General features: G+C 46.0%; 1 protein-coding gene across 2 annotated transcripts in view; it reads right to left on the bottom strand.

Annotated features, from left to right (window-relative positions):
* Nucleotides 1-25,826, bottom strand: part of caskin2 (CASK interacting protein 2) — a 177,334-nt gene that overhangs the window by 11,654 nt on the left and 139,854 nt on the right. For both annotated transcript variants that reach the window (XM_080724985.1, XM_080724986.1), the window contains 11 exons: nt 20,872-21,051; nt 15,387-15,538; nt 13,551-13,617; nt 12,082-12,188; nt 10,474-10,584; nt 9,461-9,562; nt 7,112-7,250; nt 5,200-5,405; nt 3,443-3,637; nt 2,262-2,405; nt 497-1,204 (listed from right to left, as the gene is read on the bottom strand). In XM_080724985.1, the coding sequence (XP_080581111.1) occupies nt 497-1,204; nt 2,262-2,405; nt 3,443-3,637; nt 5,200-5,405; nt 7,112-7,250; nt 9,461-9,562; nt 10,474-10,584; nt 12,082-12,188; nt 13,551-13,617; nt 15,387-15,538; nt 20,872-21,051 (2,111 nt within the window). The remainder of the gene's footprint in view (nt 1-496; nt 1,205-2,261; nt 2,406-3,442; nt 3,638-5,199; nt 5,406-7,111; nt 7,251-9,460; nt 9,563-10,473; nt 10,585-12,081; nt 12,189-13,550; nt 13,618-15,386; nt 15,539-20,871; nt 21,052-25,826) is intronic.

The raw sequence follows: 25,826 nt of genomic DNA, 5'->3' as shown, positions 1-25,826 counted from the left end.
AAGTGGGACCTAGTTACTAGGGCCCAAGATGGAGGGGCCTTCGTTATTCTATACTTTAGCTATTGAAAAATAGCAGATCTACAAGCTCGCAGCGCGGCACTCTTTGAAAAGTCGTGAAAATGTGTGCAAATCTTTGAATATATGTATTTTTTAAACAAACGTTTGTAACTCAAATTTTGCTTCTGGGGGGGGGTCCCTGGAACTCAATATTTTGAGATGGGGGTCTGTGGCCAAATACATATCATTTTGGGGGTCCTTCAAATGAAATAGCACCACTGACATAGAAACATAGGTTTTTCAAAAAACCTTAGAAGGATTTGAAATATTCAAAGACACAGATCTTCAAGATTTTTTCAAAAGTAGCAGATCTACAAGCTCGCAAATCTGCTATTTTTCAATTGTTAAAGCACAAAATGTGAGTGAATCCTTGTACCCAGGGCCCAGAAAGAAACATGGGAGCTTTCTGAATAGAAAAAGCGCTAAAGGCTAGACCAACCTTGGCGGGAAGACACTCGCTCTGCACCCTCCTCCGGGCTCCGCTGGCGTCCGTGGGTGGGGCCTCCGGCTGGAGGAGGTCCAGTCTGTGCGGGGAGGGGGCGGGGCTTATGGCACACTCCAGAGAGGCCGCCATGCTCCTCACGCTCCTCGCTGTCTCCCCCTCCACTCCGCCGCCGCCACCACCACCGGGTGGCGCCACCGCGTCGCCGAGCTCCACGCCGGCCCCGCCGCTCACGGAGCTCAGCCTCTTGGGCGGGGGAGGCGGGGGGCCCTTCTTGCGGGCGCGCACGGCGAACGACTGGCTCCTCCCGACCGCGGCGCCGCCGGTGCCGTTCTTCTCCGGGCTCGACTGCAGCAGCTGCCGGCGCGCCGACGACTGCCCGGCCGCCCCGCGCGTGTGACGCCGGCTGAGCGTGGCGTAGGACGGGACGGCGACCGGGGGCGCCGCGCGGGAGTCGCCGTCCTCGTCGTCGTCCTCGTCGGCCTCGCCGTCCGACAGCGCGTAGCGCGTCAGGCTCGCCGTGCGCTGCTTCTTTCCGAGCGTGAACGAGCGCTCGGGGAGGAGCTGGGTGGAGCCGCAGTGGGCGTGCAGGTAGCTGAAGCCCTTGAGCAGGGGGGAGGAGTCGGCAGGGGGGGGAGGGGGCGGGGCTTTGGGCTTGGCCGGGATGGCGGGGTACTTGAAGACGGTGGCGGTGCCCAGCGGTACCTGCAGCGGTGGGGGAAGAGTGCTCGAGTTATCACTACTGCAATGTAGAAGTACTAGTAACAGGGTTCCCACATTTTTACCAATTAATTTCCAAAACTTTTCCATAATATTTAACCCAATTTAATCCAGGACTATATAACAATAATTCAGCTCAATAACAAGTCGCTTACTCCTATGCGCAGTGCCCTAAGACAGGTAGTGTATGCCAGTGGTTCTCAACCTTTTCAGGCTGTGACCCCCGAAATAATCATATTTTAACTGGGGACCTGGCACCCTGACGAGCACTAAGAGTTGAGGAATTTTGTATAACACGCTTCTATTGTGAAAATAGCATATTACATACTCACAACATGTCGCTTCGCTATTTTTAAATAGCCTAGGTAAAATAGGGCTAAAGTGGATTAATGTATGTTTTATAATATAATCATTTATATCTGCAAAGTAACTATTAACTGAAGCTTTCAAATAAATGTAGTGGAGTATAAGCACAATAGTTGGATCTGAGTGGATCTGGGCCCTGGGTAGAAGGTGGGCCCCTCATGAATGTTCTTCATAGGGGGAGGGGGTTTAACCCATTTAGACTGGGAACGCATTATTACGCATTATTTGGTTCTTTAACTATTGAAAAATAGCAGATATACAAGCTATCTTGTAGATCTGCTATTTTTAAAAAATTGGTGAAAAAGTATTTGAATATTTCAAATCCTTCTAACGTTGTTTGAAAATGTTTCTGTGTCAGTGGTGCTCAAACGTATTCATGTGAAGGACCCCCCAAAGGATATGTATTTGGCCACGGACCCCCATCTCAAAATATGTAGTTCCAGGGACCACCCAGAAGCAAAATTTGAGTTACAAATGCTCGCTTAAAAAATACATAGGCCTATTCAAAGATTTGCACACATTTTCACGACTTTTCAAAAATAGCAGGTCTACAAGCTCGCAGTAGATCTGCTATTTTTCAATAGCTAAAGCTTAAAATAATTAAGGCCCCTCCACCTTGGGCCCTAGTAACTCAGTCCCCCCCCTTATGACGCCCCTGCTTTACAGCGCTGGGTACCTGCTTGGGCAGCTGCTGCTGCTGTGACCTGTGGTCTCCCATGGTCTGCTGTGAGGTCCTCTGGGACCTCTGGTCGGCCCAGCAGCCCTCGGGGACGTTCCTCTCCCGGGCGGGACTGCCCTCCAGGCTGCTCACCAGGCTCTCCTGGGAGAAGGGAGGGGACCACATGAAAACGTCATGTCACGACTATTGTGATCAAAGAAATCGCGATTTACGATATCATCGCGATAATCAACGCATCCCCAACAACCATTATCCTGGGTTAGAACATTTGCCCAAAAAGAAAGCAGATCTACAAGATTGCGACACGCTGTGAGCTTGTAGATCGGCAGTTTTTTGGCAAAGAGATGTGGTAAAGAGTGAAAAAAAAAAGACTGTATCAAGTACTTATATTATAAGTACGTTTTACCAATAGAGGGTATAAATGCAGGGTTCCCACACATTTTCAGCAATTACTTTCTAAAACTTTTCCAGAATATTTAACCCAATTTCCAGGACTATATAACAATAATTCAGCTCAATAACAGGTCACTTACTCCTATACGCAATGCCCAAAGACAGGCAGTGTATGCCAGTGGTTCTCAACCTTTTCAGGCCGTGACCCCCGAAATAATCATGTTTTAACTGGGGACCCGGCACCCTGATGAGCACTAAGAGTTGTTGAATTTTGTATAACACGGTTCTATTGTGAAAATAGCAGATCTACATGCTCACAACGTCTCGCGTTGCGAGGCGTTGTGAGCATGTAGATCTGCTATTTTCACAATTTCTGCCTCTAATATTTGTTGCGAGGCGTTGTGAGCATGTAGATCTGCTATTTTCACAATTTCTGCCTCTTTGGCTCATGTTTAATTTGTCATTTCAGAGGTATTAACAAAATCAATAACCAAAGACAATGCATAGCTATTTTTTCCAGGACCTTCCAGGACCCTAGATAAATTCCAAAACTTTTCCAGTAGTGGAAAAATATTTTTCTCATTTCAAAATATTTCCAGGAATTTCATGACCGTGGGAACCCTGTAAATGGTACCGGATATGCAGCTCGGGCAAATAAAAGGTGAATTGATCCCAGTGCATGACAGAGGACAATTTCACAACAAATTAAATCTCCACGATACGATTATCGTGAGTGTTTTTTTTATCACAATAAACGATAGTATCGCCTATCCTCTCGTCCCTACCTGGGAGCGGCTGTGGGGGGCGACGCTGGCGGCGGGGGGCTCCTGGGAGCGCCCTGAGCCCCGGGAGCGAGCGTCCAGGCTCTCCTGGCTCTGGGACGTCCTAAGTGCCAGGGCGGCGGCCAGGCCGTCCTGGTGGTGGCAGCCGCCGTAGTGGCTGGACATGGCCGTGGTCAGCTCAGCGCTCAGCTCGCTGTCCTGGAAGCACAGTGCAGAGAATGTTATGGCCCTATCATAGTACAGTCTGCGGTGATAAGCCATCACCGCGGTGTAGTCTTTTAAAATCAGAAAACAACACCATTATGTCATTAGCCGCGGTGAAGAGCTATCACCGCGGACGGCGAGAAATCGCCTCTGTTTTTACCATCAGACAGTCTCCCCATCACCCTGTTCACTGATTGGTCGATCTGGACCATCACCCCGTTCACTGATTGGTCAATCTGGACCAATCAGTGTGCCCCCTGGTTTCAGAGGCGCGAGCAGCGCGAGCAACAGACGGGGGAGAGAAGGAAAGAACAATAGAAACAACGTCACGTCACGGTGATAGGACTTCACCGTGACTATGATGGCCTCCACTTGTTATCTCTTTTTAGGTGATAACTTATCACCTAAAATTTGAGGTGATGGCTCTTCACCGTGAACTCTGATAAGGCCTTTAGAGGGGCAGGGGCTGGAGTTTTTAAAGAGGTGGTGCCATAGTTTAGTACATTTTCTGTTTTGTTTGTGTCTATGGAGTTAAGGTTATAATGTGCACATTTTGTCTTCCCTGTGTATTTTTGATTACTTCCTGGAAGCTGAAAGCTAAAGAGTCAAAAGGCCCAACTGAAACACTGAGTTAATGACATCATGAACTCATCCCCTCTCTTTTTACCCTACACCCAACGCTGTGGGTGTGGCTAACTTCAGCTGGGTCACCACCCACCTGGCAACCAGGCATACGTAATGAACTGGTGGGTGGTTTAACACTTTCTATACAATTCTTTTGAAAAGATCTTCCTCCTCGTATAATCATAATACCTGATCATCATGTTTTAGGGGAGGAAAGAATCATGGCACCCCAATCATGGACTATTTTCGGTGTGACGCTGCTCCAGGTTCAAGCAATACTGGAGATGCAATTCTTTCAACATAAAATGATGCATCCAAGTTTAGGAGAGTTTGGAAAAGGTAATTCTCTTGAATGCTGCGTTCAAAGGAAAGGGGGGGCATTTTCATTTCTTTCAAACTAGTGAAAGTGCAACTTTCATGGTCTGGAGAGGGCACTTTTTACAGACTGGTAAAAGGGCATGAATGGTAAATGGGGCATTTATATAGCGCCTTTATCCAAGGCACTTTACATAGATTGTGCATTACTGTACATTCACACATCACACACACACACACACACACACACACACACACACACACACACACACACACACACACACACACACACACACACACACACACACACACACACACACACACACACACACACACACACACACACACACACACACACACACACCGATGGTGGAGGAAACCATGCAAGGCACCAACCTGCTCACCGGGAGCAACTAGGGGATCTTGCTCAAGGACTCTGGGGGAGCCCGGGATCAAACTGGGAACCCTTCGGGAACCCTCCGTGTTCTAAGACGGCAACTCTACCCCTGAGCCACTGCCGCCCGATTCGCAGAACCGCCCTCAGGTCTTAATGGGTTCGTTTATTTGTCGAAGAAAACATTTGTGAACCGTTTTTTAGCCGACTAAATCAACGCTACCTGGAAGGTCATCATCTTGGGGGTGTGCGGAGAGGGGACGGCCTCGCCCCCCAGCGAGGGGTCGGGGGGCTCGATGGCCACCAGGTGCAGGGTCCCGGGGGGCTTGCGGCGCAGCGTGCCCCCCCCCTGGCCCGACTCGGCCTGCACCAGGGCCCTCTGGATGTCACACAGCTTCTTCACCGCCAGCATCAGCTTCTTCTGGTGGCCTGGGGGAGGGGGGGGGGGGGAAAAGTACTACGTTTTACTTGAAGGTCGGGTGACATGGCCAAAACAGCTAATTATGGCTATCAAATTAGCCATTTTTGTAATGATGTCATGTACCCCCATGTTAAATTACCCAATCAACTTCATTTATTGTAGTTACTGTACTGAAAGTAGTACTTTCTGTACAGTAACGGCAATACATTAATTTGATTGGGCTAATATGGGGGGGAGGGGCGGAGTCGAGCATCCATATCATTATCTTTTGAAACTGCCCCAACAAAAGCTGTCCGAGGTGTGTTTCCGACTTTCTAAACCAACTTTAAAACTATCAGTTCTAGGGGTAAAAATGATATAGCATTCGCTATAAAATCAGTGGTTATACCGGTAAAAAGGTTTTCTTCAAAAAAGGTGTGAGAGATTAGTTACGAGGGTCAACACGCTTCTCCCCGTCCCTGAGATGGTTTTGTCGGCCATACCCTGCTGTTTCTTCCCCTAAACCTGACTGGAGCACCAGACCGACCGGAGCAATCCATAATGTCCTGCAGTCTCACTGGAGCACAGCGGAGGACTGAGGTCCGTGGCTCATACACTCTGTGTGTGTAGCCTGTGTGTGTGTGCGTTCGTGCGCGTGTGTGTGTGTGTGTATGTGTGTGTGTACACACACAATAGCTCTCGAAAATAGCCGTGAGGTGCGGCGCTAGCCGGGCTACTAGCTAACAACAACGCATCACGTTGTGTGCGGCACCGCACGATGGACGAAGTATACATTCACTACTAACTGATACGGCCCCGCCTCCTTTTCAGACCGTTTGAAGAAAGACCACGTGACCTAGTGTATCATAATGTTAATCTTCTTTGGCTGTCATCATACCTTTAAGTAAAAGTATCAACACTGCAATGTGGAAATACTCTGTTCAAAATGTACTTAAAAAAAGTACAAAGGTATTGGTATAGAAATTTACTTAAAGTACTCTTTGACGTGTTCGACACGTGGTACAGTAATCTACAGTAAGATGAGTTTACTGTACGAGGCAACCGCGGTGAGGAGAAACACTCCAATTCCCCAAATGCAACAGGGTATCACATGACTGGGAAATCCTGTTCCCTCGTAGAAAACAGTGTTATCTTGCTGCAAAAAAGTGCATTTATCTCCTAATCTAACTTTTAAATCACGCCTTCTCTACCGGCCGTTACAAAAGCGCTGATGCCCGTCGATTGTCATTTTTATTTCCTAAGTGAAAGAAAATACTATCGTGAAAAAATCTCATATTACATTTACTCAGATTACTTTTTCCCTGGAGCTGCAGAAAGAGGTAAAATGGCGGGTTTCCATGGCGCGTTATTTGGAATTGCACATGAGTTCTGGGCGGAGCCGTTTGTTTTCACATCCGTCGGCAGGTTAGTTACTCAGAGCGTTAGTTTCACTGAGGTTAAGGTTAGGGTTAGAGTTAGGGTTAGGTTTAAGTGATCGCACCTCCGTGCGGTCTAAGCGAACAAAAAGGAGCACTCCCTAGCGCCAGTTCAGCCAATCAAAAGCGTCCATGGGCGGGGTTTGCCCAGAACTCATGTGCAATTCCAAATAACGCGCCACGGCACCTGCCGATTAAATCTTGAATAATGCTGGGCACCCGGTGTGTTAATGGTTTAAATGTTGCACCGTCAATTGACATAGTTAAAAAGAAGTCCCATAAGTCCACGTTCTTCGTACCCAGCTTGGTGATTCCGATCTCTTGCAGGTCCTCCCACGTCAGGTCTCTGACGATGCTGATGGAGTCGTAGCCGTTCTCCGACAGCTTCTTGTGGTACTGAGGCAGGCCGATGGTGCTCAGCCACTCCCCCAGGTCCGACTGGAGAGAGACAGGAGATAAGCCGGTGTTTCTCAAACTTTCACATTTCAAGGTCTCCCCTCAACCCTCTAGGACCCACTGTTGTAATATTACAACTAGGGCTGGGACTCGATTAAAAAAAAAAATCTAATTAATCAGGGGCTTTGTAATTAATTAATCGAAATTAATCGCATGTTTAATCGCATATGAATATTCACCTGACAAGCATTTTTTTTCAAGTAAAACTCATTTTGTTGTACGAGTGAATCAATGAGTGAGTTTTTTAAATCTAAATTTCGCATCCACTGAAGGTCTGTCTGCGACCCAAACATGGGTCCCGACCCACTGTTTGGGAAACAGATTTGATATGATTTTCCATCTCTGGGAAACACTATAAAATCCATAATGTTTATTTAACTGGGGGACCACCGGTCCAGGGAGTATATCGTTGCTGGCGGGCATAAACCTCCACTCCACATTCTAACTTAGAAATATTGAATCAAAGGCACATGTAATAGCAACGTTATAATCACAATAAGAGTTCATTGCGACCGTAGGTCGCACTTACTACAGAAAGCTCCACCAGGTGTCCGTGCGTCAGTCCGTCACACGTCACACGTCACACTTTTGCCCTGCTCATATCTCCGCAACCGTTGCCCCGATCCATGCCAGATTTTGCACACACACTCCTTACCTGCCAAACTAAAACCTCCAAGGACCCCCGGAGCTCCAGGGACCCCCAGGTCCCTGGGGGACCCCCAGATGTAAAAAATTTCCAAATGTGCAAAAATGACCAAATGACCACCCCAACGTGGCTGCTCACAGGGAATTCCCGGGGACCACCGGCTCCTTGTGCTCCAGAACGGATGCAAAAGTGGTGGCGCCCCCAGTGGAGGACCCCCTGCCACTGCAGCGCACATAAAATGCCGTAACTTGGGCAAGGAGCGACCGGGAGAGCCGGGGCCGGTACCTATTCGTCCGCCTCGGCGGCGCGGAGACCCCACCCCTCATTTCTCACATGGCCCTCTTCTAGCGCCACCTTCAGGCCGATTTTTGAAAGCACATTTTTGGACACTGCTCCTCCAATTTTTGCCCTAAAATCACGCAAATCGCTACACAGTATGTCTACACTCATGTCATCAACATGGATCCGTCCACATTTTTTGGGGACACTGCTCCCTACTCTTTGTGTATACATGTGACCTACGGTCGCTTATCTCCCGATTAGGGAGTCTTACTGGTACTTTACGTAAACACTGGAAGGTGCAGTAAGTGATACTTGTGTTTGTTTTCTATTCTTCTTTAATAAACAGAAACTATATTTCCATGATTACTATCATAATTTAGAGCTATTTAAACACTTATATTAACCAGAAATGTCACTTAGACCCCCTTTAAGGTTTCTAATGACTGCAGGACTGTGGAACAGAATACATGTTTATTAACCCATTCAGAACGGGTAGGCTACACATTATTGTGTATCATTATTTTATGCTTTAACTATTGAAAAATAGCAGATATTATTTCTGCTGCGTTGTGAGCTTGTAGATCTGCTATTTTTTAAAAATCATGAAAATTAGAATTTTTACCCGATTCTATTAGTGTCTTTTGAACCCTTCTAAGGTTTTTTGAAAAACCTATGTTTCTATGTCAGCAATCTGGCCAGTCATCGTCAAAGAAAAGGTCCTTTTCACTTAACTGGAGCTCAGTTAGTCTGTTCTTGAGAGACTACTATGTCAGAGGTTCTCAAACCTTTTCACAAACCTTTTCATGTAAAGGACCCCCAAAATTATATGTATTTGGCCACGGACCCCCATCTCAAATATTTACTTCCAGGGACCACCCAGAAGCAAAATTTGAGTTACAAACGTTCGCTTTGAAAATACATATATTCAAAGATTTGCACACATTTTCACGACTTTTTCAAAAATTGCAGATCTACAAGCTCGCAGCGCGGCACTCGGTGCCGCGCTGTGAGCTTGTATATCTGCTATTTTTCACTGGTTAAAGCATTCAATAATTCTGGGCCTAAATGGGTTAATAGATTAAGTAATTAATTAATTTATTAAATAAACACAGCACTCTCTGATATCAGCCGGTCGGGGCGTTCCACTGCCCAGCTGTCTCGACTGAAAAGACCTTTCTGGCTTAACCTTGTAAAGACTGAAATGTGATACGACAGTGCCCTCCAGTGGAGGAACAGAGCATAGGCAGGGTGTGATTCCTCTTACAGGGATGTATTCAGGAAGCCACTCAGGAATGCTCAGGTTGCTGATCTCTATGGAGATCTTCTTACGGTGGCCCGGCTTGGTGACTCCGATGGCAGTCAGGTCCTGTAAGAGGGGACAGCCGTACAATTTACAAATTAAGTACAGCAAGGAAGGACAACACAAACCTGCCGACTCTCTTGGTCGAAAAGATGGGACGTAGGAATAGCCAGATTTGCCCATATACCCTTACGGGTCCACATTTCCACGGACAAGGACAAGTCTTGCTACCGACACGTTTGTCCGCCTACTAATGTGGTGGCTTAACCCTGGTTTTTGACATTATCAAAACGAAGCGGATAAAAGCGCCAAACCTTTTTTGAGGTTTCTTTAGGACCTAACGATGGATTTTAGCCGTGGGTACCAAACCTTATTTAGAAAATTACCCATAGAATTATCCATATTAAGTTGGGCTCCCATCGACTTTCTATACAGGAGGAAAATACCCAGGAAAAGAATCTGCTTTAAGTAGGATGTGAGGGGTCTAACTAGGGTTTGTCATGATTCTGAATCCATTGCAAGCATTTGTTTTGCACAAAAACTTTCCTTGGGCTAGAAATGGCCCGCAAAAACACCCAAAAAACTGTGAAAAGTGATGACTCATCACTAAACCATCGTTTTGTGGGGCCATTTGTAGCCCAAGGAAAGTTTTTTGTGCAAAACAAATGCTTGCAATGGATTCAGAATCATGACAAACCCCTTGTTAGACCCCTCACATCCTACTTAAAGCAGATTTTCTTTCTGGGGTATTTTCCTCCTTTATAGACAGTTGATGGGAGCCCAACTTGATATGGATAATTCTATGGGTTAATTTTCAAAATAAAGTTTGGTACCCAAGGCTAAAATCCATCGTTAGGTCCTAAAGAAGCCTCAAAAAAAGTTTGGCGCTTTTATCCGCTTTGTTTCGATAATTTTGTTAAGCCAACCTACTATACGGACATATTGATGACCCCTGCCCAGACGGCGTGGGTGCGTACCTCAGGCGTCATGCGGCTGATGGTGGGGACGTCGTAGCCGGCGCTGATGAAGTTTGCGGTGTAGTGCTCCAGCTGGAAGTCACTGAGCCACTGGTAGATGGCCTCAGCATCCTGCCACACAAACAAACAGGAGTGACAGTCAGGGTCAACGCGTTGATTTTGACAGAAGATTTGGACTAAAATTCAATTTAGTTTTAGTCATCTGAAAGGTTTTGGTTTTAGTCTAGTTTTAGTCGACTATATAAGATTTTAGTTGACTAAATCTACAGTTGATTTTGTTGACAAAAATGTATTTCGCCGATGCCTTGCCGGCGATGCCTTGGTTGACGTGCTTTTGTGCTGAAAATAGCCGACCCAAGTACATCTGCCATTTTCAGAGCGCAACCAAACATGAAAATGACTCGTCTTTCAGTACTACTGGATCTCCTCTCCTAACATTTTAGTCCAGTTTGTATTTGTTGATGAATTAGATCAGGTTTCTTTTAACACACATTAAGTGCTTTTCCTGACAAAAGTTGGGATTTCAAACACGGCTGCGGAGAGCTTTTCCCGATAAAAGTCGGGATATTGTTTAATATTAAATAACACTAGCGCAGGGTCATTGGGAAGAAAACTCAATCTCCCATGATCCTTTAATTATGTCATCAGGAAGTGCTTAATCTCCGTTCGCTTCTATGCATTGCTATGCAGAAAAGGGACTTTATCTCGGAATCTTTCTCCAGATTGCAGCAATGTTCGAGAAACACTTTTTTTCACCGGCCCGTTTCTAAGCAATGGACAACCGCGGTAGGAAATTTTTTTTATTTTCTGTGTGAAGGAAAACATCTTAATCAATATGACAACATAGTGAATTTCCACAATATGGACACGACCGTGGCTTCCAGGGGTCTTCAAAATAAATCAAATCAAATCAAATCAAATCAAACTTTATTTATATAGCACATTTACAAACAGGCAAGCTGAACCAAAGTGCTGTACAACATTTAAAAACACAGGCAATACAAATCATCAAAGCAGTTTAAAAAGATGCAAGAAGACAATTAGCAAAAACAACAAAACAAAAGATGACTTTAAATGCAATTAGGAGCAATTAAAAACAACTAGGTGAGATGAATTTAAATGCAATTAAAAGCCTGGGAAAACAAATGGGTTTTTAATAGGGATTTAAAAACACCAATTGACTGGGCAGATCTAATGTTAAAAGGTAGACTGTTCCATAGTCGAGGGGCCGTGGCCATAAAAGACCGGTAACCCCTGCTCTTTTTGAATTTTTGTTTAGGGACTTCCAGTAATAACTGGTCAGTGGACCTTAAGGCCCTGGCTGGAGAATAAGGTTCCACGAGGGCAGAGAGGTATGAGGGAGCCAGCCCATTTAATGATTTGAACGTAAATAAAAGCATCTTAAAATCTATTCTAAAATTAACGGGAAGCCAGTGAAGGGAGGCAAGGATGGGGCTAATATGTTCACGTCTTTTTGTACCCGTGAGGAGACGGGCCGCTGCATTTTGTATGAGTTGCAGGCGCCTAAGTGATGCCTGCTCTAAACCTGTGTATAGTGAATTGCAGTATATATAAAATAAGGTACAGTCAATGGCGGCAGAAGGTCACCTTGCCCTCCAGGAGCTGCTGGGGTCGTACAAAGTGCTGGGTGAAGTTCTGCTCTGCCGCTCTCTGCGTGGTGGAGGCCTGCTGCTGCCTGCGAGGGGTTCCTCCTCCTGGACAATGACAGCAGGGAATGTTAGTGAGGCAGGGGCTGACATTTCTTAAAGGGCCTTTTGGTTGAAACACCGAAAATAGCCAACCTCAAAGCTGCGACGCGTTGTGAGCTTGGAGGTCGGCTATTTTCGGTGCTTGATGCCACACTGAACTAAGCAGCGCGACGCGTTGTGAGCTTGGAGGTCGGCTATTTTCGGTGCTTGATGCCACACTGAACTAAGCAGAATCAAGTCAATACTGCAGATGTGGCGTACAACATGGATTTCTACACAGAGAGGGCATTTACATAACATGCTGCATTCAAGTTCAGGAGAGTTTGGAAATGGCAATTCTCTTGAATGCTGTATAGTATGGAAAGGGAACATTTGCATTTATTTCACCATAGTAAAAACTGCATTCAAGGGGAGGGCACGGGCTCAAGCCCCCTTAGATGTCTATGTGTGCACATGCCTGAATGACAGCACACCACCATCACCTCACAACCATGTCTGAAGACTCACTTCTTCACACTCCCCCTCAGCTCTTTGCACTTAGATCAGGTGGGTGCTAACTTTGATGATGGAGAGGGCCACTAGATTTCCACACTCACTCTAATGTTTTACTTTTTTTCGTAATTGATGCCCTACTTTGTCATGTCACACAAAAGTAGCAAAAATAGCAGATGGACAAACTCAAAATGTGTCGTATTTTTGCAATGTTTTAATTGCAATCCTGATTTTTCTTTTTAAATATAATCTTCAATTGGAATCCTGAAAGTTACATTTTATTTAATTTACTTTATGAACTCAAATACTAATAAATTGGACATAAAAAATAGTAAAAGATAATACAATTTTAATACTAGTCATTAAACTATACTAATATAGAAATTAAAGCGGGTCCTGTTTGCATGTTTGGAATTGGAACAGCTGAAATCAATAATATATCAGTATTATGATATTAACCTGCTGTGGGCCAAATACAGTGACAAATACAGCCTGACAACGGATATGTCTTTTTCCAATGGGATTGTTTTATTCGAAAGCTGTGGTCGGGTCTACATGCCACCTACATGATACATGCACAGATTCAAGATTTAAAAAAAATAGCAGATATACAAGCTCACAGAGTGCCGCGCTGCGAGCTTGTAGATCTGCTATTTTTGAAAAATCTTGAAAATGTGCGCAAGCCTCCTTCTAAGGTTTTTTTGAAAAACCTATGTTTCTATGTATTTGGCCACGGATCCCCATCTAAAAATATTTAGTTCCAGGGACCCCCCCAGATGCAAAATTTTAGTTACAAAAGCACACTTGCATATCCAGGCCGATAGAACTTTTCCAATATTGTTGTACTGGTATTTATTTCAATTTAACGAAGCTTACCTGAGTGCTGATCTGGCTGCTTGCTGGAGTCAGCTTGTCCCACATCACAAGCAGAGGGCGCTGGAGGCTGCACACAAGATGAAAACAAAACAGTTCAAAGACTGAAAGAAAAAAAAATGGGCACATTTAGAACATTTCTTTTAACCTAAATCCAATGTGAGGTGATCAAATATAAAGTGTGGCGAGAAAAAAAAAAAAAAAAAACATCGGGCGCAGGCATCATGTTGTTTCACGTCATAGGGTGTATTCCACAATTTGATGTCATCAGATATACAGTAGCCTACATACACTTACACCTACAACACTACACTTACAAAGGGATAAAATCGACAAAATGTCCCTTTACCCATTTAGACCTGGCAAACATCTGTGTCACTTTACATTTTAACCACTTTAACCATTATTTTATACTTTAGCTATTGAAAAATAGCAGATATACAAGCTCATAGCTTGTAGATCTGCTATTTTTGATAAATCATTAACATTTGTGCAAATCTTTGATTGATATATTTTTCAAGGCGACCATTTGCAACTCAAGTCTTTGTTTCTGGCGATCACAAGAGCAGAATATTTTGAGATGAGGGGGGTCCACGGCCAAACACATACAATCCTAGGGGTCCTTGACGTTAAAAGGTTTGAGCACCACTGATGTAGGCCTGTCACAAGTATTACATAATCGCCTAATCGCAATTATTTGAGATAATCACAATTATTAGGCATAATCGTCAGAATCGTTTCCATGTTGAAAATTTTGAAAAATAGCAGAAATAGCAGATCAGCTATTTCTGCTATTTTCAAGAAATGTTTTTAAAGCACAACATTTTAAAATATGTCAGTAATCTGCCCTGTGCAATTTGTGATTATGAAGCCTAAATGGCAAACCGAAATTACGTTTGTATTTATATGTTCCATGTCTTCAAATGCCGAAAACACAATTCAATCGTTAATCGCAATTATATGTGTGACAATTAATCGTCAGTTTAATGTATAAAACAGAGAGTAAGGAGTGCATCTGTTTGGCTGGAGAGTAAAAATCTCCCACACAAGGTGCTCTTTGGTAGCCAGGTGACAAAATTGATGCAAAAAAAGTTAGACCAAGGCACACTACCTTCTTCAGGGTGACAGTTATATCCTGAAGAAGGTATTGTGACACAACGCGTAGGCGCATTTTTTAAAATGTTCTTGCCATGCATTAGCCCTAAAAAGGCTTTTTAACTTTCCCCCAAGAGTACCTTGGTCGAACTTTTTTGCATCAATAATCGTCAGTTTAATTTGTAATCGTGACAGCTCTAGATACAGAAACATCACTTTTTTTTGTTATTTTTCAGAGTACCGTTAGGATTTAGAAGACAGTTTTATAATGGGCCTCGGATGACCCTCGATGGGTCAGCTACGTGGCTGTGAGCAGGGACGTGCTGGGCCCCTGATTCAGCCCAGGAAAAAAGAGTTGGAGAGGCCCTCATTGCGCGCTATGTGACAAGCCAGTGGGCCAATTACATGAGTTATATTTCGTTGTTGTCGGGTACCGCGAGGCGTTGTGTGCTTGTAGATCTGCTGTTTTCACTACTTTTGTGCGACGACCTTGTATGATGAAGCAGGGCTTTGCTTTGCGAAAAATGTACAAATTTGAAACTTGGAGATGCGAGGTTTCTGCCCGACAGTGACGATTTACTTTGTTGGCCGCCCAGCCCCCAAAATGGAACGAAGGCCGACATTTAAATTTGTTTTTTTCCCCTAATGGCCGGGAATGAACCGGCCGTTCGGGAGTTGTCCCGCTTTTCCCAATGGCCAGCACGTCCCAGGCTGTGAACAAGCGGGCGGCGCAGAGGCAGGCACCTTGCTGCTGGCGCTGTCTGCGTGCTGGGCCGTGGTGTTGTTGTGGTGCAGTCCGTTGGTGGCTGCCGCCGTGCTCTCCGTGCTCTGACCACTTCCTGCGCTGCGGGTGCTGCCCACGCTGCCCGTGCTGCCCACGCTGTTCCTGTCCCCAGCTGGAGAGAGGGAGAGAGAGAGGGAGAGAGAGAGAGAGAGAGAGAGACAGAGAGAGAGAGAGAGAGAGAATATTAACTCATTGGATGACCACAACGTGCCAACGCGTTGAACTCTGTGATGTCTCCCGGTGCCCACGACGTGTTTGACGCATTGTACAGTAAACTATATTAATCCGTAGCTACTGTACCAGGCTACCGCGGTGAAGAAAAACACTACATTTTTCCAAAATGCACCGCGAGATCACGCGACCGGGAAGTCCCGTCTCCCTCGTACACAGCAGCTGCTGCACAAAAGTAATTTTTTCTCCTAATGTAGCTTTTAAATCACCTTCATGTTTAAAACACAGCCGGCCGTTACAAAAGCAATGAGGCCCGCGATTGTCAATATTCTGTCCTGAGTGAAAGAAAATACTATCGTGAAAATAAACAGGACATACTCCGAATACATTTACTCTGATTACCTTTTTGCCAGGCCTCCAAAACAAGCTAAAATGGCGGGTTTCCATGGTTTATTATTGTTTATTATTGTGATGTTGTAGCTGCTTATTGTAAGTCGCTTTGGATTAAAAGCGTCTGCTAAATGCCTAAACTGTAAACTGTAAACTGTAAACTGGTAACTGCCGATTAAATGTTGAACAATCCCGGGCACCTGGTGTGTTAATCTTAACTGGAGGACACATTCATTATTCATTTATTACTTCCCAAGCCCGAGTTTCCCAAGTTATTCCCGATGTCTTTGCGTGCCCAGGCCCGAAGTTTCCCCGAGCTATTGATCAATTCGATGTATTTAAAAAAAAGAAAAAGAAAAAAAAAATTGGATCGCTGCTCCGGGGTTACTAAGTAACCTAGAGCTAGTGCTTCCGTTCCCTTCTGCTAAAGCCTGATTTGGTGTCCCCCAGGGCTCTATACTCCCCCCCTCCTAATTTCGGTATATACCATAGGCTATATCGAAACAATAGCTGATCTACAAGCTTGTGCGCTTATAGAATCTTTGGAAATGCTTGAATCTTTTTTTGCCTATGATGCCGTGTCCCAGAACATGGATGCCAGGTTGAAACTGGTCCAAGGAAGGCATATCTGCTTTCATTCCGTCTCTATCCGCCTAGAACTCTGCACAGAGGCTGGCATAGAGGGAAAACATCCACGCATCAGGCTGAATGAAGATGGCGGGCACAGTCACAGCATTGAGTCAGCGGGGGGAACAAGCCTTACAGTGGGCCAGGGATACAAGTACGGTAGCTGGGGTTGGAGGAAGGTAAAAGGCTAAATCCACAGCGTTGATTTAACTCCAACTGGATTCGTAATGTGTCCATTGGGACCCTAACAGGTCAATAGGCCATATTGGAAATACATTTGGCCTCTTCTTTACTTCCCTCACAGGTGATACCAATGATACTAATGAAGGCTCTGTTCCATTCTGGTCAAACAGAGTCAGGGTGCTGATATTGTGCATGTTGGCTCATTGGAAACACTCTGCTACACCGGTGGGTCTCAAAGGGTGGTCCAGGTGCCCTCATGGTTCCTTGAGGGGGTTCCAATTGACCCCTTACGGGTGTGTAACTTGAAATTAAAAAGGTTTGAGCTTTAGTGCCACATGGAACGGGGCCTTCATCAGAATCATTGGTAACACCTGTGAACTGTGTGAAGGAAGTAAGGAAGAGAGGCCCAATCAGCGCGGTTTAGAGGAGAGTGGCGTCACGCTTTGATCTCGCCGCAGACCGAAAGTGGTGTCGCGTGGAGCCTGTTCTCATTCTGAGCGAGCCTCTGCTGCTCTTCAGCCCCGTCCGCCCCCATTATAACCGAGGCATTTTCACTTGCTGGTAAGTAGACTAAATCATGTCTTTTTCCCCTTTTTAAGGCATTCACGGGCCTCTCCAAGGTAGACAACATTTTTAAAAGGGGGAAAAGGACGTGATTTAGTCTACTTACGAGCGAGTGAAAATGCCTCGGTTATAATGAGGGCGGACGGGGCTGAAGAGCAGCAAAGGCTCGCTAAGAATGAGAACAGGCTCCAGTAAGCTAGGCTAAGCTAGCTTTCCACGCTTACAATGGGAGTCGACGTAAGTGTTATAACTCCCCATTCTACGGGTCTGTGCCCAATGTCTTTCCAACACGGCTGCTGTGCATTAGAGCGTATTACTTGAGTTAATTCAACCCTTTGGATTTGACTGTACATAGGAGGCTTGCTGCACCGCCATTGGAAGCCGCGGCGGGGAGGTGGCGGTATGCGGTAGCAGGGAGCTGCAGGCATGGCTGGATGGATGGAGAATGCAGCAACGCAGCCAGGAGCTTCAGCCTCTAGGTGGCGACAGAGCTACTCTGTGGGTCGACAGCCTTTACACAGTACAACAGCCTACAGCGGGGCTAACATGAAGGAGGCTTTAGTGTTTAGCTACGGAACAAGATACCTGCGTTAGTTAAGGGAACACTTCACGCCCCAAACCACTTTTCTTTTCCCCTCCATCAATTACTCATCAATTTGGATTTGTGTCGCATTGCCTTCACGGTGAAAGAATAAATATATTGTCATAGTTATCAAAGCTAGCATGTTCCCAAAAAAGAATTTTGTATCGTTTATTCAACCAAAAACTGAGTGTGAATTTTTGGGGGTGAAGCGCTCCTTTAAGTATGGCTCACTTGGAGCTAGAACATGGATGGAGTGGTGCTGCCCCCTCATGGCAGCAGAGGGGAGAACAACATGAGCTCAGCCAAGCCTGAAGGTGGTTGACTTGTAGTGGGGGTGTGGCCAGTGGTGTAAAGTAACAAAGTACAATTACTCAAGTATTGTACTTAACCGGGAGAACCACACATCTTCAATATTCAACTATGTCATTAATATACCAAAGTACACAGTGACAACTCAAAGGCATATTAATGACATAGTTCAATGTTGAAAATGGGCGGTTCCCCCCTTTAAGTAATTTTTCCCCCTTCCCCATTAATGGACTACGCTATTGTCAGTAATTTTACTCTACTAAGGGGGTTCCACACTAGCCGCGGTCACCGCCTCCTAGCAATTCATTTTCAATGGGAGGCGGGCGGCTTCTTCAGCCGCGCAGCGAAGTTTTGGGGAGGCGAGGAGAGCGGGCGCGGTCCCGTGAAATCCCCGCGAGCGTGCTCGTTTGTGCATGCGTACGCGGGCGGTGAGAGATGGATTGTGTTCATCTTTGTGAAATACCGCGTGGAGTTTACTCGCTGAGCGAGTGTGTTTGTGTCTCACCGCGGCGCGGTCACCGCTGATCCTAGCGGCAGCCCCGACGGAGACCGCCTGTAGTGTGGAGGGCACCTTACAGTTTTTGAAAACTTTAGTTACTAGTTAGAATCTGATTATCAATACAAAACACACATTAACCCTGGCTATTTGAAAATAGACAATCTGCTATTTTCAAAAGATCTTTATACATACAAAAACTTGTGGGAAATGGACCATTCTGCATAATGGGCACTTTCTACTTTTGGTTCTTTAAAGCAAGGGTTTTAAACAGGGGGTCCAGGACCCCTTAGGGGGTCCTCAGAGCTCACAATGCCTCGCAGCGTGACCTTTTTATTTTTTATTTTTGGCAAAGAGGTTTGGTGTAGAGGGGAAATGGGGACCCAAATGCATTCGGGTCCCCATCCGGAATCAATGGGGGTAAATTTACTATGATCATATTTCTTGTCTTAGGAATAAGAAAATATTATTAAACTCAAGTCTCCATGCCGTGAGTGATCAATAGGGGGGAAAAAAAGTCATTTTGGGGGTGAACTACTCCTTTAAGTAAATCTACTTAGTTACTTTACACCACTAGCAGCACAGCTTACGGGCCAGGGGGGGGAGGAAGGGGAGCAGGGGGGGGGGGGGGGGGGGGGGGGGGGGGGGGGGCGGTCTTACCGTTCCGGGAGTTCCTGGGCACCCAGATGTCCTCCAGGGGACACCCGGGCTGGGGGAGGCCGCTCCGAGACACACCTACCGGACACAGACACCGTGTTGGGGGGGCCTTTTGGGGGACGTACGTTCTGTTCTGTCACAGGGGAGGGGGGGGGGGGGGGGGGGGGGGCTGGGTGACGTGGGTGGTGGGTGGGGTCGGTGATGGGGGTAACGATGAACACTGATCACATTGTACGTACCCTGAATGTGGCGCTGAAAGATCCCGACGAAAATTCGTTTAGTTCAGAGGTTCTCGACCTTTTCAGGCCGCGACACCCAAAAATAATCATATTTTAACTGGGGACCCCCTCACCCTACTCTAAGAGTTGAGGCATAATTTTAATCCCATGATTTTGTAACCCATTTCTTCACCCAGTGCTAATTGACAACGGACTGACCTAATGCTTCCTTCTATGCATGAGTAGTCCTAGTCCAAGTTGCTTCTTTTCACCTGACAGTGGGGATTTCCCCGGGATGGACGTAGCGTGTGGAAGGAAAACGTTATTCCAACCAGTTCCTTTCCCCTCCATCAGGCGCCCCGGCTGGCCAGGGGGAGGCATTATATAGACCAGGATTACTGTGTGTTTTTGTGAGGGTATCTACCCTAGGAGACACGGGGAGAACATGCAAACTCCCCACAGAAAGGCCCTTTCGCCAACCCCACAGCGTCCCCCGGCAGGAATCGAACCCAAGACTATTCTAATCTATCCTACACAGTATGTTAATGGTCCTACTGTATTAAGATTCTCCATATATGGACTGGATATTCCCAACGTCAAGCACACATCGGCATATGACATAAAGTCCGAGCAAATCTGCAAATATACAGGATACCGGAAGTAAGCCATTTACCATAAGAGGGAGTGGGTTGTTGGCTGATTTACCACTGTTTCAGGGCCAAACAACCCTGAAACAGTGGTAAATCAGCCAACAACCCGCGACCCTCGAATGGTAAATTGCTTTTCTACCACTTCTACCATATAAATGAAAGAAAACACAGTTGTAACTTGCAAGGTTATTTCGTTACAATCATTAATTGTTTCAGTGGGCGGGGTCCATGAGCCAACTCAAGGTTGTTGACTGATTTACCACTGTTTTAAGCCAATCAGAATCCAGTAACTTCTACCACAAAAAGTGGTAGAAGTGTGATGTAGGCACCCGCTCAACGTATGTATTGTGGCGCCAGTGCAAACCCCGCCGTTGTTGGACAATGGTTTCTGTTGTGTGATGTCAGACCAGAGTTCGATTAGTGAGAGAAGGAGAGAGAGGGTAAAAAAAGAAAAGAAAAAAAAAATCTTTTTGATGCACTTCAAGTGGTCAAGTGCATCCCCTCTGAGTGAACCGTGTTTGTGTGTGCGGGAAATGCACCGTTTGCGTGCGAGTGCACGTGTGTGCGTGAGTGCAGTGCACAGTCGACCGGGTATACCTGCGTTGGCGCCGAGGCCGTTGGCGTGCGCCAGGGCCACGTGCGCGGCTGTGGCCGGCACGTACAGCGTGTAGGAGTCGTCGGTCTGGGGGGCCGGCGGCGGGGGGCCCAGGAGGGTTCTGGAGGACAGCAGCTGCTGGCGCTGGGTGGGCAGAGAGGCGTGCCGGGAGAGGGTGCCCCCTGGAGGGCCGGAGGACACAGGGAAGAGGACGCACAGGAAGAGGAACAGGAGGAGAGGAGGAAGGGGTGGGGGTTAGCAAGCTCGGTGCGGGTCAATGGGGGAGAGTGTTTTTTTGCAGGTCTTTCAGTCCGAGTGTATCAACAAAGCAACTGGGTTAAAGAGGCGGTGCTATAGTTTTGTACTTTTCCTGGTTTTCATGTGTCTAGGACAGGGGTTCCCAAACTTCTTTGTCTCAGGGCACCCCATAAATATGTTTTTAATCCGAGGCACCCCTACATTATAATTTTCACTCCCAGCACCTTATATTTAAAGGAGCTATAGTCAACTCTCTCTTGAAAAATGGATGCTAAAATAAAAATGTTTCGAAGCCCTAACCCTAACCCACAAAAAGCGTGAACTAATGATAAAATAATAATTTTGGCCATTGTCGGGCCTTCACTTTGTTTACATCCTAGTCTAACACTATCAAAGAATAGACTAGAATTACTAGACTTATAAAAGCATCAATACTGCAATATAGAACTACTCTGTTCCAAGCAAAAGTCTGGAATTCAAAATGTACGAAAAGTACATAAAGTACGAAAGTATTGGCGTCAAAATATACTTAATGTACCAAAAGTAAAAGTATAAAATGTTTGAAAATAGCAGATCCACAAGCTCACAACGCGGCGCATCGCGACGCGTTGTGACCTTGTAGATCGGCTATTTTCAAATGGCCACGGTATAAAATAGGGCTACAGTGTTTTATGTATGTTTTATAATATTATGAAAAGTCGTCCCCCCGACTTTCGCCACCTCCGTGCAGCCAATGACAAGCTTCCACGGCCTTAACCCAGTTGCCTTTTTGATACACTCGGACTGAACCACCTGCCAAAAACACTCTCCCGGGTCAATGGTTACATGGTGATAATGTCCGCCGCGTTCACACGGCCGCCACCACGCGGCCATTTACGCCACGCAAGCGTGGCGTAAATGCCATTGTCATACTTTGGTGCGTGTCCCGTCGCGCACAGAAAATAGCATTAGCATATATGCTGCTTTCGGTGTGCGACATTGGCGCAACAACTACTGTTAAGTATGAACCAAGCTAAAGGTGCGGTCATACTTTGGTAGAGGTTTGGCTTGCGTAGTTACCATGCCATGAAGTTAACTCCAAAGTGAGATGTTAGGAATGGATTAGGAATTAGCCAGTAGCTATGCCCCTCCCAAAAAGCTTTTGTCCAATGCTAGCTTAGAATAACTTCCTGCTTGCCAAGGTTTGCCTTGGCAACAGCCTTGGCAAGCTGCCGGTTACTAAGCTAGCATTGGACAAAAGCTTTTAGGGGAGGGGCATACTGGCTAATTCATCTCCTCATTGACATACTGTACACTGCACAACGAAACAGCTCTCAAAATCCCTCTTTTCGCAAATAAATGGACACAAACAGTGGATTCTGTCACAATATTGAAATGTTCCTTCTTTCTTGGTTTTTATTATGAAAGTGTCAACTTCCTGTTGATTTTACTGTTTGCAGATCCCCAATTGGATTTCTGTTTCGTCTTTCACTAATTAATACATCAACAGGAAGTCAACATTTGTATTTAAATGAAATCACATTAAAAACGTCATGTATGGTCAGAAGAATCCACTTTGTTTGCGTCCATTTATGTGCCAAAACGAGTGACGTCGAGACCCGCTACACTGCAGCGTTAAGTCACAGGGAGAAATTTTTTTGGAACGTCAACATCAAATCAATGGAGCTACCGTCTCATCAATAGTTGAGCGCCACGTGACGTCAACGTGACTCGCACAAACCCAAATCGTGTCCTTCCCCTTGAAGGGCAAAATGGCTGCCATGTGAATCGCGGTCGATCGATGGGAGTGATGATGATGGATGCGGAAAGAGGAAGGAGTGATAAGAGGTGGAGCGTGGGATGGTTCCAGGAAGCATGGAGGATTAGTTCTCAAAACGAGGGCTTCGATGGAGGGATGCTTGGGGAACGTCGGCTCTTTCCTCTATAACGCTGTGTGACTGCAACATAACTTGGGTTGGGGATCCTTTAGGACAGGGGTCTTCAACAGGGGGTCCTCAGAGTTACTACAGGGAGTCCTCCAAATCATTGAGTGATAGAAACTTTTTTTTCTCCTTTTTTATATTAACCACTTGAACCCTAGTGTCCATATTCGTCCAACTTTAGCCAAAAATAGCAGATCTACAAGCTCACAAGGCCTCGCGCTGCGAGGCGTTGTGAGCGTGTAGATCGGCTATTTTTGGCAGAGAGCTTTGGTGTAGAGGGGAAAAAGAGCAGACTAAGTACAGAGTGAAAGGTCAAGTTTATAAAGTATTTACGGTTCAAGTGGTTAAATATCTGAAACACAAATTGACGTGAATCCAAAATACACTGATGATTGTGCTGTCAAACGATGAAACTATATGGAATCTATGAACAGGTTGTGGGGGGCCCTGCTTCATCTCTCTCTCAACTTAGGGGTCCTTGGCCTGAAAACGTTGAAGACCCCTGCTTTAGGATTTCAACGATTCCTTAAGGACTCACCTCTAGACGGTCCGATTCCTTAAAGAGGTGGTGGTGCCATAGTTTTGTACTTTTTTCGTTATGTGTATGTCTACTATGTTACTCTAATAGACTCCCAGGTGTGGTTATAATATGCAAATATGTCTTCCCTGTGTATTTTTGGTTACTTCCTGAATAGTCGGGGGCCTTAGGTTTTTTTTTTCTTTTTTTCGTGCTAATCAGTCTAAAAGCGCCAAATTTTGCACCTTTGTAGCCCAGGGCATGCTCTGATGATTTAGCTATGGCGCCCGAGTTGCCGACCTTCGGGGTCACCTCACCACAGCGGCCACATCAAGTTGGGCTCCCATCGACTTTCTATACAGGATGAAATACAGGATGAAAAATCTGCTTTAAGTAGGATGCGAGGAGTCTAACTAGGGGTTTGTCATGATTCTGAATCCATTGCAAGCATTTGATGTGCACAAAAAACATTCCTTGGGCTACAAATGCCCCACATAACTGTGAAAAGTGATGACTCATCACTAAAGCATCTTTTTTGGGGCCATTTTTAGCCCAAGGAAGGTTTTTTGTGCAAAACAAATCCTTGCAATGGATTCAGAATCATGACCCCTCACATCCTACTTAAAGCAGATTTTTCGATGGGAGCCCAACTTGATTTGGCCGCTGTGGCGACCCCGAAGGGCGCCCTAGCTAAATCATTAGAGCATGCCCTGGGCTACATCTGTGCAAAATCTGCTGCTTTTAGACTAGCACGAAATTAACATTCTATCTCCCTAAGGCCCCCGACTAGAACGCTGATGTGTGTCTGAAGCCCAGAAACCACTGTGTGTACTACTGTATGTTATCAGAGTTGGCAGCGCAGCGCGTGTTGGTGTGTGACACACACAGAGACACAGACCTGCACGCACGCACACGCACACACGCGCGCGCACACACACACACACACACACACACACACACACACACACACACACACACACACACACACACACACACACACACACACACACACACACACACACACACACACACACACACACACACACACACACACACACACACACACACACACACACACACACACACACGCACAGCGTGTTTCATCAGGTTAACCGTGCACTAGCTCGTCATTTGGCCTCCCCGTGACGCATGTGTTCCAATCATTCCTGGATAACTCACAAAACGAGCAGTGCCAGACGGGTGCTTATAGGTTGTCGTTTTGCGCAGGCCCTTCATTTTCCAACAGTGCTAATTTGTTAATTGGAGGCAAGTATGAATTAGACTTAAGCTGCTCTGACACGGTCAAATGTACCCCAGTGCTTAGCAGAAGTAGTGTGGCGTGCGTGCGTGTGCGCACACGTGCGTGCGTGTGTGTGTCTCTCATTGTTTGAAGGGAGGTGAATGAGTATGTGAAAATAAGTCAACATAGGAGAGCACTGCCATTATTCAGTGTGTGCGTGTGTGTGTGTGTGTGTGTGCGCGCGCGCGCGCGTGCGTGCGTGCGTGCGTGCGTGTGTGTGTGTGTGTGTGTGTGTGTGCGTGCGTGCGTGTGCGTGTTTGCACTAACACGCCCTCACAATGAGTGATATTCCACTATTTGCACGTTACCAGTCGTGACCTTTTCATGTGTGCATGAGTGTCAAGAGTTTTTTCACTAAAAAGACTCACCTCTTCAGACCGCGGCCCTTAGCGCTCCTCTCTCCTTGCGTCCCTTCTTGTCACCTTTGACCTTTGTTCGATGGATGCTAGTTTTGTTCCAAGCTGATGCTATGTAGGCCACATTTTTCACTGTTTATGGACGGATCATGTCTTGAAGGTAAAGAGTGCCTTTGTATACTCAAAGTCGCTTTACACAACATAACAGACAGACCATCGCCTCATGAGTGATACTCTGGGTTTTATGGTGTGTGTATGTGTTCGTGTTTAGCTGTAGCCTATGTCTGTGTGTTTGTGTGTGAGTGTGTGTGTGTGTGTGTGTGTGTTCATGGTCCAATAAGCCACCTGCTGACTCAGCACGCTATGAGTCGTCCCTTTGGATTTGCAGCCAGTGACTCCGTTACGCAATGAAATGACAGCAAATGCACGACTGCAGACGCACACCCACACACCCACACACCCACACACAGAGAGAGAATTGTAGAATTGCTAGCTGTGTTTGTTCGACTATCGGTGCATGTGTTTCAAATGGAGTGAGTGAGAGCGAGGGTGAGTTTACTGAGTGAGCATGTGGGTACGTACGCGTATCTCGCAACAGATGCAT

The sequence above is a fragment of the Nannobrachium achirus genome, assembly GCF_963921795.1.
Source record: "Nannobrachium achirus genome assembly, chromosome: 4".
In the NCBI taxonomy this organism is placed as follows: Eukaryota; Metazoa; Chordata; class Actinopteri; order Myctophiformes; family Myctophidae; genus Nannobrachium; species Nannobrachium achirus.
This window is presented reverse-complemented; position numbering and strand designations above follow the sequence as displayed.